We start from the raw sequence: 19,605 nt of genomic DNA, 5'->3' as shown, positions 1-19,605 counted from the left end.
CTCAGATGCATATTTTGTTCTCTTAAGATTCCCCCCACATACATAAACAAACCCTTTAATAGCTGTAATAAACCATATGCCCCTGTTATTTAAATAGAATAAATAAAGTTGGAAAAGCCTCCCAGGAGCATCTGGAACTTCACCACCTGTGGAAAATCGGCAGTTAAAGGAGCTGTATCCGTAGCGGAGAGCGGGGAGAAGAGCCCATAAAGACGGTGTCAGTGGAAAAAGAGGAGTGTGTGAGAGTCTTTCATCTTCCCGTTGGCAGCGCTCAGATGCGGCTCCAGCTGCTTTCTGTTCTGTGATGCAGGGAAGTGTGTGCTCCCACACTCGGTTATCGCTGTTCGCAAGGAGCAGGTCTGGTTTGACCCAAAGGTTTGGAAATCATTATACTAACAAGGAGGAATAATTCAGAGGATGGTGAAGGATCATTGCCAGGACTTGAGAAATTCATGTTTGGTTGCTGGACTCGTCTTAGACTTAGTGGTTGGGCAGGATCCTTGGTCTGTCAGTGCCTGTCTAGATAAGAGATCCCATGGGAGGAGAATCCAAGGCTCTTCCAAAGCGCCGCTGTCTGTGGCAGGCGCAGGGCTGCACAGGTATGTGTGGAGAAGCATGTGCAGGTGTGAAGTCTTTAGTTCTTTCAGATGCTGGCACTCTTTCTTCGGCTGCAGTGGGAAAATCATTCCCAGTTGCGTCCAGGCTTCCCCAGATGGTGCGTGGAAAGAGGGAATCTGGCAGCTAGGCAGGAGTTGCAAGCTAAGGAGATGGCCATATCTGTCCATTCGCTGGAGACCAAATGGACGTTGGAGTTATGTTGCTTCCAGAGGAGGCTTCTGTGCTGCTGCCTCTTCTCTCTTGGTAATCCAGACACCTAACATCCCAGATCCTTCTTGTTACAGCTCCGCTACAAGTTAAGAGCTTCGATTTCCGGGCCTCCTGGACTGTGAACACTCCACGGCCAACTTGAACGTTGCTTACAAACTCAAGACGCAAATATGCCCATCCTGCCTGTGCTGCGTTGCTGGGCGCTCCATACCACCGTGTCTCATCCCAGAGGCGCTTGTGCCCAAACCTTCGACCCCTTTCGAGGCTGAAGTGTTGAGACGTGAACCCTCTAGAGAGGGGTACACCAGGGGTGTCCCAGGGGTGCCGCGCTGTGTGTCCCGGTGCCGCGTTGAGTCGCTACTCCTCGCTGGCAGCCCTGGGTGTGGACGACAAGCGGCAATGGCTGGCTAGCACACACCGTGCTTGCTTGCCACTGGGATCCCAGCTGGGTAGACAGGTATCTTTTGCAGCCCGGTTATTCTTCTGCATTGCTGATGGTCTCCCTGCGTGAGTGATGCATATATCACTTGACTGCTGGTACCCTCCCCTCTCCGCGCCGGCATGTAAGGCTCCGTGTGGTACACCAGCTTTGACAGAAAGGGCCAACCCCGCTGCAGGCTTTCACCGTTTGTCAGAACAAATTGCTTCTTCCTCCTATTGCGTGGAGGAGATGCTGGTTCATTTGCCCTGAGTCTGAAGAGGACCTGAGGTGGCTTCTCCCCTCCTTGTTTTTCCTCCTCCCCCCGAGCCTGCAAGGAGAGCAGAGCCTGCTGGCTGCAGCACAGCAGCAGACACCCAAACCCACAGCTGATGCAGCAACAAATTTTGTGCAGTCTTGCGTTCATCTGCTTGACCTGACAGAACCTGGGAACAGAGCTGGAGACGGCGCAGGTGATCCAAGATCAGGAAAGGCTGGAGCTGTCTGTGAGGTTGGTGGGGTTTATTGGTGTTGAAAGCCTCCACTCTCCATGCGGGCCCTGGTACCCCAGCTGACCACGCAAGCCCTTGGCCCCACATCACCCAAGGTCGGCAAAGCGTGGAGGGACATGGCTCCGGTGCAGCAGGCTGCATCAAGCCTTTGGGAAAGTTTTTTCCAGGACCTGGTAGTGAATGTGAGTGCACTTGGAAGTTGCGTGTGGAGCCAGGGACTCAGTGGAAAGAGTGAGCGTGTGCATGTGTGGGCAAACTCCAACACGCAGGTCATCTGGGACGTCGTCCTGGGCTTCTGCTCTGCGCGTCAAGATCCTCCTCTGGGACTGGTGTTCTCTGGAGGGGTTGCAGATGTGGTTCCTGAAGTAGAAGAGAGGACATTCAGGTTTGCCCTCTGCCTTCTGATCTCCTCTCTCCAAAGGAGTTGAGAGATAGCAGGGCTTGCTGGTTGGTGGCATTGGCTCTGGGAGGAACCTCCATCCTCGCCTTTCCCCTCGCTGCCCGGTGACATTTGTAGTGTGGCGGCGGTGGCTTGATTACCATGCCCCGATCCGACCACGCGAGCGGCTATGGCTTGGCCGACTCGGATCGGCTCCAGGGATGTTGGGAGTTGCCAGAGTTCCTCTCTCTTCCTCTGTCCCTTGGCAATCTTTCTTTCTTTCTGCAGATCAGTGCAAAGCTTGTTGGCTGGGTTATTAAGCGTGAGCTGCTTTCCTCGGGCACAGGACTGGCTTAGCTTTTCATTAAGGCCGGTTAATCACCCTGAAGAGAGCCTGACAGCCGCTGGCGATGGACCACAGTGCCCTGCTGCCTTCTCTCTTGCTGGTGGGTGCAAGGTCCTGCCCACAGTGCCCCGAGCGTGGCTGGTAGCTGCAGGGGGGTCACTGGGTGGTCTGGGACAGTGGGATGGCGCCGCTGCAGAGCTCGGCAGTGTGGGCTTGGGCCCTGGGAAGTTTCCTCGTTCGCAGCTCTGCCAGGAGCCAGGACAACGGCCAAGTTAAAGCCCCAGGGGAGGAGGAGGCGGCCAGGGGCTCTGCATGCCCACGCTCTCCTTAGTGTCAGACCTGAGGGAAAGACGAGTCTTTGTCTCTCTCTCCAGCCCAAATGGTACCAAGCTCTTGACGACTGTTGTTTTTTTCCTAATTGTACCTTGGAGCTATGCCTTGATTTATTTCTTTTAAAGGGAGAATTTAGGGAAAAAGATGGCTGTTTCTCAAGCAAATAGCAGCCTGCCCTGTGTAGCTGATTACAGGCAGGGCTGGGAACTGGTGAGACAAGAGAGGGGCTTGGCGGCATTCTCCCACCTCCTTCCCCGTGGTTGTGCCGGTGTTGCGATAGCTCCCACCACCCCACAAGCCCTGCGGGGCCACGCGAGGGGGCAGGCGGTCCTCTCCAGCCTTGTATGCCTTCCTCCAACAGCGGTATTTTGCCTTTCTGGCGTCAAAGGCAGCAAACAGCTTTGAATTTCCTTTTCATCCTGGGAAGAAAGGATTGAATTTACTCTCTGAAAGTACAGGGCGGTGTTTTGGAGCTGAGCTGGTGGCACTGGCTGTGAGCATGGGGTGGAGCTGCTCACAGAGCATCACCCGCAGCTCCTCAAACCTGTCCTGTGCCACGCTCTTCAGACACGAGACATCCTAAGAGATGTCCTCTAGTCCATTTTCTCCCACATTTCATCTGAAATCCTTAAGCTTTGAGCTTTTCTTGGCTGTCCTTCCCACTCTTCCTGACCCGAGCATCGTAGATAATCATTGATACGAAGCTGCCCCCATCCTGTTGTCTCTGAGCAGACGTTCCTGTGGCCAGTCTGCAGGGTTGGGGAGCAGATATCTCACTCTGGGCTTGGTGAGAAGGGCTGCTGGCAGGGCCTGGGGCAGAGCCAGCCCAGCAGGCCTGCAATGGAGATGGTTAAGGGGCAATAACAGAGGAGGCAGCTCAGAAGACGACCCCTCGACCAGCGGATTTGAGGGAGTGGCACACATCCTTGATGTCTTCTCAGTATGTCAGCCTCATTTAAGTCTCGGCGATGTGTTGAAGACAGCAAAGTCTTGCCCTTCTTCCTCGCTGGGCAAAAGACATGGTGTGAAGGGGATATTCCGCAGCCTCCCTGGATGCCATTCATTGGCTACTGTTAATGCTCGGAGAGAGGCATTAACCCTACACTGCTCTTCCTTGGGATCTTCTCCTGGTTCATTACTCTTACCAACTTTAGTCCCATTTTTAAAGGGCACAATTTCTGTTGGCTTCCTAAATTAAAACTTGCCACGATTTGAAATGATTTGGTGTAATAGTAGTAGTAAAGAACATCATCTTCCCAGCTGTTCCTCCCCAGCATCTTGCTTGTCCTCCTAGATCTGGTATGTTGGTCATGAATCCTCTCGCTGTTGCTCTTGATCTCCCCTGATTTCTATACATCTTGTGCTAGCCTAACTTCAGTGGTGGCTTGGAGATCCTGATGGGACTGGCGTCTTCATGATGTGTCCTACTCACGTGTTCAGGTTTAAACTGCTCACCAGTTTGTCCAGATCAGCAGGGAGCCCTTGTGACTGCAAGAGGAGAGGCTGCCTCCAGGGTGCGATTTGGCTTCATGTTGCTCGAGGTGTGTTTGTCCTCGGGTTCCTGTGGGCGCAGGAGGCCATTAGGTGCTCCTGGTGTCTCCCACCCTCTTCCTGCCACAGCTTGAGGTTTAAAGGACCTTACTCCATGGAGGGGGTGTGCTACTCATAGATGAAAAGCTGGACGTGAGCCAACAATGTGCACTTGCAGCCCAGAAGGCCAACCGCATCCTGGGCTGCATCAAAAGAACCGTGGCCAGCAGATCCAGAGAGAGGATTCTCCCCCTCTGCTCTGCTCTGGTGAGACCCCACCTGGAGTACTGTGTCCAGCTCTGGAGCCCTCAGCACAACAAGGACATGGCCCTGTTGAAGCGGGGCCAGAGGAGGCCACGAGGATGATCCAAGGGCTGGAGCCCCTCTGCTGTGAGGACAGGCTGAGACAGCTGGGGTTGTTCAGCCTGGAGAAGAGAAGGCTCCGGGGAGACCTTGGAGCCCTTTCCAGTCCCTAAAGGAGCTCCAGGAAAGCTGGGGAGGGGCTGTTTGCAAGGGCATGTAGCAATAGGACGAGGGGCAATGATTTTAAACTAGAGCAGGGCAGGTTCAGATGAGACATTAGGAAGAAGTTCTTTACAACGAGGGTGGTGAGACACTGGCCCAGGTTGCCCAGAGAGGTGGTGGAGGCCCCATCCCTGGATACATTCAAGGCCAGGCTGGATGAGGCTCTGAGCGACCTGATCTCGTTGAAGGTGTCCCTGCTGACTGCAGGGGGGTTGGACTGGATGGCCTTTAGAGGTCCCTTCCAACCCAACACATTCTATGATTCTATAGCTCATCCCAGAGGATTTGATGTCCTCACTGGTCCCTGCTGGGTGTGTGGTGGGATTGATGGGATTCTGTCAGTCCTGATGTTGCCAGGGCTGTCTTTGCTCTGTAATAATCTTTTCTCCTGCCGTGTTCAAAAGGTTCAGAGTGTTTTGGGCTGAGAGTTGAGGCTGAACGCTGCAGCCAGGCATCACTCCTCTTCTGCCACATCTGAACCTGTTTGGCCTTTGACCGTAGCCTGTCTTGCTGCCTGGCAGCTGAACCGCTCTTCCCCACACCCCCATTCACCTTTTTTCACTTCATCTGTATTACCGGCCAGGGAAGGTGTCTCCCAGGATTGACCCTTGATAGGCTCTTGAGAAGTTTTACGAGCTGCCTCAAGGCAGGGAACGATTTATGGGCCAGGCAGGGAATGATTAAATAAGTTTTTGGAGCCCCTGCCGTTCCTTCAAAATCTTTCTTCCTAACCAAGGGGGTCTTTTCAGAGTTTGAAATTTTTTCCTTCTTTTCCACAGAAGCTTCTCCATATGTGAATAATTGCAGACTCCCTCCTGCTGGGGCCGTGGAAGTGAAACCGCAACGCACATTTGTACTAAACCTGTTCTCAACATGAGCGAGCAAGCAGCACCTCTGGCGCCCGCGTTTGAGTCTTGTCCCCGACTGCCGGGGTGTGGGGTCAGCCCTCGTCCTCGGTGCCTTGAGTTTTTGTCATCTCCGCATGGACGGCCAAAGGTCCAGGAGGTTTGGTTGGTGGTGGTGTGCTTTGCCACCTGCTGGATGCTGGCTGGAGATCGCTGTTGGACTTGGACCAGCAGCGGGTCGTTCTCATGAAAACCTCTCAAGAAAATATAATTCCCAACTTCCCTTTTGCTGCTTCCAGAAAAATCTTTCCCCTGGCATTGCTGAAAAGATGAGTGTGAAGGGCCAAAAGCTGGATTTACGGCACCTCTCATAATCCTTTGTGTTACCCCATAATGTTGGCGAGACCCCCTGCCCTGTTTGGGTTGTGGATGACGTTGTCTTTCAGTTTTTCAGCGTGGAGGTCTCTGTTTGGTGGCTGGGTGTAAAAAGCTGTATTTTTCAAACCTTTCTATACTAGCCAATCTTGGCAACAGGTAGCTCTTTTATTCCATAGCAGATGTGTAAGATGTGTCAGCTTGGTCCGTGGGATTGATTTCAATGGAGTTTGAATCTTCCTCCCTTTTAGGTGCTCATGAATTTTGCTGGACAGCTGTATTTTACATGGGAAGCTTTCTGGGACGCTGCTTAGACTAAAGAGGGAGTGTAATTATAAAAAACAGGCAAGATAACTGAACCAATTTTTACCAGGCTTTCTAAAGAACAAATCTAGTGTTCTCTAGGTGCCTTCTTGCTCCAAGCATGCAAGAAGCTGAAGCTACAAGTATCCAACCTAACTTGTGTCCGTCAGTCTTCGAGGGTTCAGGCCTTTCTGGTCTGTTGGTCTCTTTTAACAAAAAAATTAAATTCTTGAATTCTTGTGTTCCATTTGCTGGAGGACTGTGGGCCTTTTTCCGCTGAAAGAGCAGCTTTTATGGGAGGTGCAGGCACCCTGCGGCGCTCCCAAATGTTTTAGCAGAACCAGGGTATCTACACAGATCCTTTGCGCTTTCTATGCCTAAGTTACACCAATTTCATGCAACTGTGACAAAAGCATGTAAAACTGGTGTGCCTCTTTTGTGTATTTGCTCTTAAGCGGGTTCAGATATCCACTGTATGTGGATTTTAGTCATGTAGGCAAAGTAAGGCAAGATATGGATTGAGGCCATTCAGTTCGTCACCACCTTGAGCCAAATCAACATATTAAGACGTTATCGAACCTGTTTAAGCATATACAGGGTACGGTGCTGGCCTGAGTTAATGACAAAAATTTTCCTCGCCTCGTATAATACTTGGGTGCAACTGGAGCTTGATATTGTTTGCTCTTAATTTGCCCCAGATACCCAAAAGACCAGGGGAATTAGGTACAGAAGAGGTGAGTTGAGTACAGGCACGGTGGCGGCAGCAGCGCTCTGCTAAATTGGTTTCTTTGAAGTGAACTGCGATTGCAACTGCCGAAATTTCCCATGCTTACATGCAGGGAGGCAAGATGAGGTTATTAATTATACCAATGGGCTGGAATTGATCTTAATGAGAAACGGTGTAGCCTGAGAGGAGCTGAGGCTGTGCTGGTGTCTGTCCCCAGGGCTGGGGCTCCAGAGGGACCTTCCCAAGCTGTGTTCCTGCCAGCCTGTAGGACGATCCCATGCCACTGAGTGCCAGTGGAGTGCGTTCCCAATCCAGAGTTTTGAAGAGCTCCCATTGCCGTTGGCCATCTCGTCTGGGTCCTGCATCCCAATAACCTTGGGATAGGCATAGGAGGTGCTTCTTTAGGGTGAGACACCTGGTCCCTCATCAAAAGCTTGTGAACCCAGAGCTTGTGAAAGCTCCTGACGTTTGAGCGAAGCTAGAACTCAGACTTCGCTGCCCTCCTTGAAGTACTTGGTCTGCCTCTTCCTTTCGTATCCCCAGGGATTCTTCTTCTTGCCCTGGCAGAGATTTGGGTGACCTGTTCATTAGCAAAGGAGCCTTTGAGAATGGTCATGTCTCGGCGTGCCTGTGCCTCACAGCGCTCTGCAAGCCAAACTGGTTTTCTTCTGAAAGCCAGTATCTTACAACACTGAAGCAATTAAGGTATATTAAAGGCTAATGATGCACGTCCTGTTTTTCTCACAAGGCAAGCCTTCCAGATTCTGATTCTGCTTTGATGATTTGGCATGAAGAACGATAAAAGTTTCTTATCTCCGAGCCATCAGTTTAGGATAACGCTGCCTGTGTGTCCTTAGCCTTGGAGGAAAGCCAGTGTGAAGCATCCTCCTTCCAGACGTGTGTCACTTTGCGTTCCTGCAGCGGCACTGGGCTCCAGTGACCACATGTTCAGATGGGTTAGAACCCTTCAAAGACTGCTCCTTCTCCCCTTTTTCCTGGGACAAATCCAGAAAGGTATTTCAGCTGTGAAGAGGACTCCCCAAGCAATGACGGTCTCCTCAGCTCCCTTCCTTTGTCGAAGCCGGATTTCGATGCGTGTTGCAGGAGCTTTCAGGGTGCTCCTGTCCCAGCTGTGCCTCTGCTCTCCTCCCGTTTCCCACCCTACTCTTGACAGCTTCCCTGGGGCCTCTTCGTGGCCGGCAAGGGTTAGAGGAGCATGTTCTCTGCCCCACTTGCACACTTTGCAAGCAGTTGTACTTACAGAGCCTTGGAAGGCCTTTCTTCCCCATCCTACACCAAAATGTCCCCCCTCATCCTTAACATCTGTCTGTCCTAAGACAGGCAAGGCCTGGTTTTGGGGAGGTGACGGCAAGGTGAATTGCAGGGAAAGCTGCAGTTTGAGAGCATGTTCTGTGGTTTTGTTGGCTGCCGCACACTGCTGACTGAACTCCGTACATCTGGGGCCAGTGGGTTTTTTCTCAGCCTTCTCATTAGCAGAGTTCAGTTTTCCCCTGGGAACTTCTCATTAAAACTCGCAGCCTCCTCTCTCGCTGGCCGGTGGAGCACATCCGAGCTGGCAGAGGACATTGGGAGCTGTGTCCAGGCTGGGAAAGCAGAAGCTAAATAGAAACTGTGCAAGAACCCCCTTGAGGTTTGGTGCAATGGGACCAAGAAATTCCCAGGAACTGGGGTGCGTCATTAGCTTGGAAAACTCTTAGTGTCTAGCCGAGCCTCTTGGCACCTTCTGGGGAGGGTTGTGTGGTGTTGGTGGATCTTTAATGGCGCAGCTCACCGTCAAGTGCTCACCCTTACGTGGTCTCCTGCTGCACAATTAGGCTTCCCCCCCCTGACCTTGATGAGTGATTCTCCTCTGTCACCGTTGCTTTATTAAACACAACAAATCCAGTTGTCCTGCTTCAAGCCATTCAAGTTATTACCAGCGGAAAATGCTATTTTCTGCATAAATGTAATTGTCTTGCCCAAGTCAGCGTCACTGATACTGCACTGGGGCTGGGAGGGGGTGACCTCCAGAAAGAGGGGGAGTCCTGGCCAGAGGAGGGTTTGGCATGGAAGTGGAAGGGGCTGGTCCCTCAGCTGTTTTCCATTCCCGTATCTAAGGTGGTTTCCTGGGAACCAGTTGACAGTTTGTCCTGGACTGACTCTAAAGAATGAGAGCAGATATAAATATATAATAAAGCTCTGGAGCACTCAAAAATTAATATTTCAGGATCAAGAAATCTTTATTTCATCAGCTGCTTCAGCAAAAGGAGGAATGTGTGTAGTTGTAGCCGTTGTGGTGCCCTTCCACCAGACTGAAGGAACAAAGGGAATGGTGCAGCCGGGAGCTCGGTCCCAGCTGAAGGAGCTGCCTGGTGTGAGATGGGCGTTGCATGAAGAAAGTGGTGTCCTTTTGGGAGTTGTTTTTTCTTTCCTTCCTTGCCTGACCTCAGTGTGATGATGAGATCCCAGTGCTGCTTCATAGAAGGGGCTGCGGGTCCTGGATGCTACAGACCAGGTCTGCTGGGAGGCACTTTTGTCCTGGACTGGGCAGTGGCTTGCAGTGGTGGTGCCTGCAAGGATACGAGACATCAAACATGGTGATAAGCTATTCTAGCTCAAGCTACTCAAGCTATTCGAGCAAGAGTTTCTTTAAAAATCAGGTTTGTCTCTGTAGTTACCAGAAGGCTGAACTGCTGGTGCTTTTGAAGTTGATGGGTTCCTGCTAAGGTGAAGCTGTGTTTTGTAGAAGCTTTTCAACCAAGGCTCGCTTAGCACTTTCTCAGCTCACAGTGGAGGATGCGAGCCACCAGCCCCGTTCTGCGTTGCTCAGCCCCATCCTGTACCAAACGCTTTCCTGGTGCTGCACAAGAGGAGCAGGACCGCAACCCAGAAGGTGTAGCGAGACTGCAGCTTGAACTCCTAAACGTACATCCAGTTTGGGGCAAAAACCTCGGCAAACTGGAGCAAGTTCAGTGGAGGGGCACTAAGATGTCAGGGTGCTGGAGCCCGTGTCCTGCAAGGAGAGGATGAGGGAGCTGGGCTTGTTCAGGCTGGAGAAGAGAAGGCTTTGGAGGAGGTCTACCCATGGCTACAGGGACATCACCCACAAGACAGAGCCCGGCTCTTCACGGCAGTGCGTGGTGGGAGGCCAGGAAACAAAAAGCGTAGGATGAAACAGGAGAGGACCAGACTGGATACAAGGAGAAGCCTTTTTGGCTCATGGACGGTCAGTCAGTAGAGTTTGGTGCCCAGAGAAACTGTGTAGTCTCTGTGCTTGGAGGTTTTCAAGACCAGACTGTATAAATCTGGGCAACCTCGTGCGATCTGTTAAGAATTGCAGCTTGGAGCAGGAGTTTGGACTGGAGACTCCCCCTGAGGTCCCCTCTGACCTGAGTTATTCTGGAATCCTCTGGGATCCTCCGTGCTTGCTCTTGTGGAAGTGGGGTGCTGCTTTTGCTCACAGGTGGAGAGGTCCAGCAAGGGCCCCTCTTTTGTGGGCACGTTTGTGCCATTGCGGTGGGCCTGCCTGGCACTGCCTGGCATGGTTCCTTTGATAGGAGCCTCTAGGAAAGCACGGGTGAGCGCAGGAGAGGTTTTCTTTGCTGTCTCTGCCCTTGCTCAGTCGATCATCCCTGCTGGTGCAAAGTGGGAGAAGAGGGCAGAGGGACAGGTCCCTTCTGGTGCTTTGGTTTTGCCCGCACCTCTCTGGAAGTTGGGTGAAGGTCACTGGTACTGAAGCCTGTGTGATTTTCTTGTTTCACCTTGGTGGAGTGGGAGAGGCAGGATTTGGAAATACTTATGCAACCTGCCCTGTTTGTGTGATGCTAGCACAGAGCTGGTGACACTTCTGTAGCCCCTCAGGGTTGAGAAGTGTGAATCAGAGCCTGTTTTTCTCCTATAGAAATTTGTAAAAAGCGGAAAGTCCCTCTTTGTGGTGTTCCTGTGTTGCTCTGCCAGTATATCTGCTGCAGCCTTCCCCTGGTCCAGCCTACCTGCCCTTGCCTGGCTCTGCAAGAGTGAGTCAGCTCAGCCCACAGCATCTCCTTGCCTGGGCTTCACGACGTGTGGGCCACCATCCCAACCCACCTGTCCTTCTGACCGTTCATCTTCCAGAGCGATGCCGTGCGGATCCTGACTGCGCCCCCCCCCCCCCCCCAACCCCCTTCTCGCCCAGGCGTGGATGTCTCCTGGAGATGGGGTAGGTCGGCGCGGGAGATGCCTCAGCAGTTCCTCTTTGAGGTCAGAGCACGTTGAAAGGAGGAGTTAAATAGAAAACAGCTGGACGGGGAGGAGGGGGACCGATGCGCAGCTCACGGACAATCCAGGCAGGATTTTGTTTGGGGAGTTTGTGATTTTTCTTTTTCTTCCACAAAGTTCTAGTGCCTTTTCTTCTATTTGTCAAAGAGGAGGATTTTGCTAGAATGCATTCTGTTTCAGGGAACTCGGGGTTTGTACGCTGCTGACTAGAACAATTGATTTTTATTTATTTGTTTATTTACTGCAGGAGAGAACTGAAGCAGTAAGTCTTAAGGCTTTAGCTGTTCTGGAAGAGTTTTATTTAGAGAAACAGCCTGATTCTGTTGCTGTGTGCAATTGACACAAGCTCATATAATCCTGTCGCTGGGGTGGGCTCTGCAGCGGAGCCCTGGGATTTCTCGCTCCAGTGCCCAGGTCACCATGGGCCATTCGCTCTGGCAGTCCAAGGTGCTTCTCTCCAGGGCTGGTTGCCATCTCTTGCCCCGGCGCTGGGCTGCACATCACACAGGCTTGGCACGCCACCAGCTCCCTGCCTCCAGGAAAGACGCAAACTGCAGGTTTTTGGGCACTTCCCAATCTCGCACCCTGCCCTGTTCCTTCCTGTCTTGCCCTGCTCCAGTGAGGCTTCAGAAAAGCCTTTGGTCCCAGATGATACCCAAAGGTGGTGGAGACCCCTGGCTTGTTTGATGGCTGTGTGGGAGCCTGGGCTCTGTAGCACCAGGACATGCAAGCTCGGCAGAGACTCCTAAACTCATCGCTCAGCAGAGCCCTCGGAGGGGGGCATCACTGTCCCAAGGTGGGTTTAGAAGGTACCAGCTGGTACCTTTGTAATCCCTTCCCTGCCTTGTCCTAACAATTCTGCCCCATTTCAGTTAAAGTTCCTGCAGGTCAGAGGGAAGCAAAGGACCACGATATCCCTGCAGTGGCTCTCCCTTCCCTCCTGATGACAGCCTTCCCTCACCACCTCTGCGCTCTCAGAAATGGTGTCCAGAGGGAAACAGTCGCACACCCTTCGGGCAGCTCTGCTGCCGGATCCTGCCTGCGAAGGCTGCCTTGGTGTCCCAGCCAGCGTCCCTCTCTAGAGGCTCTCACCTCGGCACGGGGCTGTCTTTGGCACTCCCAACTCCACACGGCAGTGAGGTCCCCTGGGACCTGGTCAGCCCGCTGAAAGCTGCCTACTCGGTTGAGTACTTTCTATATTCTTTTTAAAGTATTATAATCACACTGTTGTGACTACCAAGGTAGGTGCAGTCCTGCCAACGTGGTGGTGTCTCCTGCCAGCTGATGTGCGCCCTGTCTCGATTGGGTATAGCTACTGCGGAGGGAAGCATGGCCATCTGGGGCCAGCCCTGTCCATGCTGCTGCAGGTGTGGGGTCGCACGGCCTTTTCCCTTTCCTTGTTGTGTGCACCCAGCAAGAGCCTCTCACAGATCTTGTTCCTCTCCTGGTCTGAGGAGACCTTATAACAGCCTTCCAGTCCCTAAAGGGGCTCCAGGAAAGCTGGGGAGGGACTCTGGATCAGGGAGGGGAGCCATGGGACGAGGGGGAATGGTTTTACACTGCAAGAGGGGAGATTGAGATGAGATCTGAGGAAGAAATTGTTTGCTGTGAGGGTGGTGAGCCCCTGGCCCAGGTTGCCCAGAGAAGCTGTGGCTGCCCCATCCCTGGAGGTGTTCAAGGACGGGTTGGAGGGGGCTTGGAGCAACGTGGTGTGGTGGGAGGTGTCCCTGCCCAGGTCAGGGGGTTGGCACTGAGTGGTCTTTAAGGTCCCTTCCAACCCAAACCGTTCTGTGATCCATGCTGCCAGCCCAACCAGCTGCTGAGAGCTTGTGTCGTCATGTTCCCTGTAAAGAGTCCCCTTCTTAGGAAAACCCCTTCTGTGGGTGGATGACTTTGCCAGGTCGCTGTGGAGCGGCTGTTTTGAGAGGAGCTCCTCTCCTGCCCAGGCGCCTGGGAAGGTGGCAGGCGATGTTTCTCAGTTGCGTTTTCTGGGGCTGGAGAGCATGTGTGTTAGCATACAGCAGATGGGCCCGGTGAAGAGCTGGTGGAGACAACTGTATTTCCTCACGCAGGCTCATTGCCTGCCGGGAAAGGAGCCAGCCAGGCTTTGTAGGGAGAAGAACAGAGCTTGGACAGGCTGCGGTTGGGTTTCTCCTTCAGCCAGTTCATTCCGGAGAGGTGTGGGACAGAGGCAGGGCTTGTATTGTGTAAGGATGGACCAAAGGCCAGCGTTCAGCCCAGCCCTTCCAGTCTGGTGCCCTCTGTGATCTTTGGACCATCAAATTAAGTCTGGTGCTCCAGGCAGAGATTTGAATTGTCCATCAGTCCCAGGCAGGAGTCTGGTGGGAGCAGGCTGCAGTCTGGTGTGCTGCCAGTCGTCAAGGCTGGGGAACCAGTGGCATGTAGGGGACAGCTGAAGATGCCTGTCCCATGTCCTCTCCCATGTTTGTGCGTCTCCCACTGGCTTGCAGGGAAAGCTGTGTGGCTGCCGGGCACCGTGATGTGGTGTAACAGCTGTCCCGGGGAGAAGCGGGCAGGGAAGTGCTCTGCCAGAGCTTGCCACGTTGGTGGCCCGGCCACTGCAAGGTGTCCCGTTGTTCATTATTGTGGCCAGTCCACCTCAAACCACGGCACAAGGGGAGCTACTGACCTTTGAGAGAAGAGCTGATCTTTCTGGGAGGCTTTTTGGTTTTCCTGAGAGCTGTCAGTGGAGAAAGTCAAGCAGATGGCAATCGCAGCAGTGGGCAGGATGGTGTCCCTGGAGCGGACGGTGTTGGGAGCCGACTCCTGTGCCGTGGGGGAGAGGAGGGAACCGGGAGGGGAACAGCGTGGCCAGGGAGCGATGACAGCTCCCCAAGGCCGGTATCAGAGCTTGGGGCAGAGCATGGGTGGTGGCATGGCACAGCACTGCAGTGTCCTGCCTTCCGCCTCCCTTCCTGCTGCCTGGAGCTTGGATCTCCTGCCCGGCCAAGTGAAACCGTGCTGCCTTCCCTGAGCCCGCAGCTCATCGCCGATACCGCATCAGGAAGGTCCGGCAATGCAGCGTGTCCCACTGTCCCCTCATCTACTTCTCTCTTTTAGGTTATCCTGGTCTTTCCTTTCTCTGTATTGGTATGGGAAGGGACAAGGCGATTTCTTCCCATGGTCCTGCGACTGTGTGGCCAGAAGCTGGGTAGGACCGCAGGCGCAAGAGCGACGTGTGCGGCAGGACGATGGGTGGCTGGAGGGTGCTGCTCTGCAATAAGCAGCACGGCATCCACATTTAGGGCTGGATTTTTTGGAGCCAGCTCTCTCCAGCACAGCATACGGTGGGTAACAGCACGGGACGCTGCAGGAGGACAGATGTGGATGGCACCGGTTGCTGACAGGCTTTTGCTGATGCCTGTGGTTTGATGAACCTCATCCAGGAAGATGAACGGATGTGACAGGAGCACAGTGCCCTTCATGGCCCTGTTGGCTTCTCCGCCTCTGCTGGAGCTGGGCACGCAGCTCCGTCCCTTTCTCTCTCTTTGAGGAATGATCTCCCTTTCAGATGGCTGTGGGCATGGTGCTGCCACAGGGGAGAGGACTCTTCAGTGGCTCACAGCTGTAGGACTTCAGGCAGAAAAATCAATGTTTATATTTCTCTTACCTGGGAAAGATTCCTTAAATAACTCCAGTAAATAAATACCTTGTAAAGTTCGAACTATGAAGGCACGGTATATGAACCAGAATGAATTTTCAAGCTCTCTCTTGCAATGAAATAGATTTCTTGGGTTTGGGCTTTATTTAGAGAAACATTTGATTTAAGAAGAGAGTTGAAGGTTGTATCTGATCGCCTTGTGAGGGGGGGCTGCTCTTCTGATGGCTGTGGGGCACGGTCTGGAAATGTGGTCCGATCCCTGCTGCCGAACTATTCTCAGGAGAGTTTCTGGTGTACCCAGCCAAACGAAGGGTCACTCTCCTCCTCCCCAGGGTGGCTTTTACTGCGTCCTCTGTCCCCTCCAGACCCCGCTGCTGCAATGCAGTCTGCTCAGCTGCCTTGGGAAGCTGGTTGTGCAGGTGCTGCTGCTCGGGATGCTGGAGACCAGCCAGGACCCAGTTCCCTCACAGCCTTCTGCACCTGCCCTCTGTGGCAGAAGACTTCTCTCCCTTCATCGTTCCAGCCTGTGTTATGGTTGAACCTGGTCCTTGAAGGTACGCTAGAGAGGCAGCCAGCGATGAGCCCGCTGGGGTGCAGCCCCCATGATTTAGGTTGCTGGTTCCTTGGCCTGGGATGCCCTGAATTTGCTGTTCCCAGGAAGAGCTGAGGGCTCGAGGTGGACTCGGAGGCTTCTCCTGCAGGGTCGGTCCTGCACCGGGGTGTCAGGCAAGCAGGGCAGGGTGGAAGGGGCTGGAATAGAACCAGCTCAGATGGAGAGGAGCTTATCTGGCCTGGAGCTTGGGTTCAAGTTTGGGGCTTTAGACTTGGCTGCGTTATCTGGGAGCAGGAGCGAGCGCGTGGAAGGAGGGCTCTGGGCTGCACATTGGCGTGGAGAAGAGCTGGTTTGTTGTTGCGTGAAGGAGGAGGAAGCAGAAAGGTCTGTTTCAGCCCCACCTTTGCTCGAAGCTCCAGGAAATCATCCTGAGCAGGGGACAAAGGGCATCGTGCAAGGCTGGGGATTCCTTCTGCCATTTGTCAGCATGAGTGCAAGCGTGGCACTGTCTTTCTGAAAGCACCAGGAGGGCCACGGTGAGGGAGAGCTGCTCCCTGCAACCTCTAGAACGAGGTGGCTCTGGCGTGTGTTGGACCCCTTCTCCCATCAGGGTTTCAGGCATTCCTGGGCAACCTTGGAGGTTGAATCCGAGGGGTGGTGCTGACGGCAAGGGTCTGTGGCCTCTCCGCTTCCCAGGTAAGTGGGGCAGAAGCTGGAGCTGGGACACGGTGCCCTCCAAAGCCTGCTGATGAGAAACGCCTTGCCTCTGCCCGAGGTTGGAGAGACCAGGAGCTTGTGCTGAGCTCAGAACCTGCCGCTGAGCGGTCCCGGCACCGCTTTGCCACGACCCGCCTCGGCCCCGGCGCAGAGCTGCTGCCGGCAGGCTGGCCAGGCTTCTTGGCCCCAAAGCCTGTAGCACCACTGTACACCACAACATGCTTTTCTTTGCTCGGTGGTGCCTGGTTGGGATAACACAGTTGTCCCAGTGTGGATAACTGGTGTGCCTGCAGTGGCAAGCCAGAAGGAGAGGAGGGAGGCGGGAACAGAAAGTGAGAGGTGGGCTGGAGGGACACCGAAGGAGGAAAGAACTGACCCTGGGACAGCAAGAAGGCAGAGGAGGGTGTCACCTCCTCCAGAGAGTTACAAACGAGCTGCAGATGTATAAAATTGCGGAGGCTGGGCGCGGAGACGGTGTACTTGCTCACCAGGGTGCATCTCTTCCATGAAACCGGAGTCAGTGGGGTTGCAGGGCTGTTTCTTGTGCTTTTCCTGAAGTGTTTTGGGTGGAAGCCAGTGCGTTGCCGTGCTCTTGGAGAAATCGGCTGTCGGTGCCAGAGGAAGAAGTGCCTGGAGAGCAATGGCTGGATTGCTGGTTGTTGTCTTCCCGGAAGCAAGGTACCAGCCCAGCGTGGTACCTCCGCATACCGGGTGGCCCTGGCCTCACGCTGTCTTCTGCTTTCTTCCAGCCACTCCCACTCTCCCGGCTCCATGGCTGCCGTCCGCGAGTGGTCCTGCACCCGCTGCACCTTTCTGAATCCCGTCGGCCAGCGGCAGTGCTCCATATGCGAAGCCCCCCGCCAGAAGCCCGACCTCAACCACATCCTGCGGCTCAGTGTGGAGGAACAGAAATGGGCTTGTGCCCGCTGCACCTTCAGGAACTTTCTGGGCAAGGAAGCCTGCGAGGTATGTGGCTTCACCCCGGAGCCAGGGCCCAGCGGCTCCCCCTTGCCCGTCATCAACGGCATCTTGCCCAAGCCCGCCGTGCTTGTGGAGCCCAAGGGCACGTCCAAGGAGGAGGCTGCCAAGGCAGAAAGCAGCAGTGAGGACTCGGAGGGGAAGAGCCCCGATGAAGCGGAGCTGGAGAGTGGCTGGGCTTGCCAGCGCTGCACGCTGCACAACACGCCGGTGGCCAACTCCTGCTCTGCCTGTGGTGGCCCACGCAAGCTCTCCCTGCCCAAGATCCCACCAGAGGCGCTGGTCGTCCCTGAAGTCATCACCCCTGCCGGATTTCACATGGCCCCCTCTACCCCGCAGCCGTTGGTCTCTGCAGAGATCTCTGACGGTGACGCCGCAGCCACCCAAGGCCCAGTGGCTATGGAACAAGAGGCCCAGAAGATACCACCCTTCAGTCCCTTCTCCCCGGGGCTCCAGAACAACCCTGTGCCCCGAAGCCGCCGGGAGGTGCCCCCTCAGCTGCAGATGCCGGGGCCCGAAGCCTCCCAGCCCGTGGCTCAGGGCGCAGCGGGGCAGAAGGGCTCTCCGCAGGGTCAGGCCAGGGCTGCCCCGGCTGCCCGCTTCCAGGAGCTGCTGTCTAACAAGCGGCTGAGCGTGCTGGAGGAGGAGATGGAGGTCAGTCCGTCCCACTGGAAGTGCAGCTCCTGCTCCCTGCTTAACTCCGCCGGGGCCAGCAAATGTGAGGCTTGCAGTGCCCAGAAAGGCAGCGACACCATCAATCTGGTGGGGGACTCGGTGAGATTCACCCCGTGCAGCCCCTCCAGCCCTGACTTCACTACCTGGTCCTGTTCCAAGTGCACCCTCAAGAACCCCACCCTGGCCCAGAAATGCAAAGCCTGCGGCTCCTCCAAGCTGCATGGCTTCCAGGAGCACGGCACGCAGGGCGAGCCCTCCCCCCGCTGCCCCGACTGCGGGGCTTGCGACAAGGGCGGCTGCTCCTCTTGCAGCAGCAAAGCTCCGTCCGCCCGCAAGGTCGCCCGTCTCTTCCCGTCCCAGCTGCCCACCGGCCAGGAGAGGCCAGGCCAGTGGGCTTGTCCCGCTTGCACCTTGCTCAATGAGGTGAAGGCCAAGCACTGCGTGGCCTGTCATACCCCGCAGCAGTACGTGGCCCAGCGCAAGGGCCTCAAACCCCTGAAGAGACGGGAGAGCATGCACGTGGAGAAGAGGCGGCAGACGGACGAGGGAGAGGCCAAGGCCCTGTGGGAAAACATCGTGACCTTCTGCCGGGAGGTGAGTGCTTGCTGAACTTGTCTTGCTCCTGGTTTCACTGGGAGGGGCCCCCTTCCTGCCTCCCCCATGGGTCTAGGGCATGGCTTGGCACAGGCAAGCTGCCTTCCGGGTCTTGCGTCCAGGGAAGACCTTCGCCTGCAACAGCTAGATGCTGGTTATTAATACCGAAATGTAATATTTTAAATTGAGACAAGATAATCTCTGGGGGGAAGGCATCCAGTTCGCTCACAGTACAAGGGTGAGGAAGTCTTGAGTGTTAATTCTGAAACCTAGTGATATTTTAAATCAGCGAGAGAGAACATCTGGGTTGAAGGGGACGTTCTTAGGTGGTCAGTACCACCTAATTCCCTGTCCAAGGGTGGGGGTGCCTGGGAAAGAGTGTGTCCAGGTTTGCCGGTGGCACCGCTGTCTGTGGGCAGCAGCTGTGACGTGTGTGGGTGTAGGAGATGCAGGGATGCAGCAGGCAGAGGCGCAGAGCACTGGCAGGGCTGCGGACAGAGGACACTGCTGCCACTGCCAGCAACGGCAGGTTGGGCTTTGGCGTTCTTAGTTTTGGTGTTCGTGAATGCACAACTCTAGCTGCAAATGTCTCATCCTGTTTTGGGAAGGACAGATGAGGTTTAGCTGTACCCTGGCTCCAGGCGAGGGTCTCAGGAGCACACACTGTCACCTTCTCCCACTGTGAATTAGCTGGCTCGATCTGTTGGGTTTCAGTCTCAAACAGCACTGTGATGGCCCCGTTTTTTTTCCCGGAGTGGCATAAGATGCTCCTGTGAATGCTGCTCTTTCTCTGCCCTCTGTCTGGGGGAAGCCTCCAGCTCCTCTGGACCAGATGGAAAGGGAATTGCAGTCCCATTTTGACATACGGACAAGGCTTTTTCTGCCTGGGCCTGAGGAGTACGTCCATGCCTCTGCCTCCGCTGTGCAGACTGGGGACCACAGAGATGTTTGGCTCAGGAGGGAAGATGTTGAGAATGATCCCGGTTTGGGGTTCTGGGTTGTCTTTATAGCAGAGAGGCCCTGATTCTGCTTATCCCCCTCTTTTAAGCAAGTGAATAGCCTCTTTTGTAGGCAGGGAACATCTGTTG

At 54.5% G+C, this 19,605-nt stretch overlaps 1 protein-coding gene across 8 annotated transcripts in view; it reads left to right on the top strand.

Moving 5' to 3' along the window:
- Positions 1-19,605, top strand: part of CAPN15 (calpain 15) — a 66,962-nt gene that overhangs the window by 33,284 nt on the left and 14,073 nt on the right. For all 8 annotated transcript variants that reach the window (XM_074597476.1, XM_074597481.1, XM_074597475.1 and 5 more), the window contains one exon: positions 17,020-18,517. In XM_074597476.1, the coding sequence (XP_074453577.1) occupies positions 17,020-18,517 (1,498 nt within the window). The remainder of the gene's footprint in view (positions 1-17,019; positions 18,518-19,605) is intronic.

Source organism: Larus michahellis, chromosome 8, assembly GCF_964199755.1.
Source record: "Larus michahellis chromosome 8, bLarMic1.1, whole genome shotgun sequence".
NCBI classification, from domain to species: domain Eukaryota; kingdom Metazoa; phylum Chordata; class Aves; order Charadriiformes; family Laridae; genus Larus; species Larus michahellis.
The sequence above is the reverse complement of the archived record's forward strand: the minus strand, read 5'-3'. Positions and strand labels throughout refer to the sequence as shown.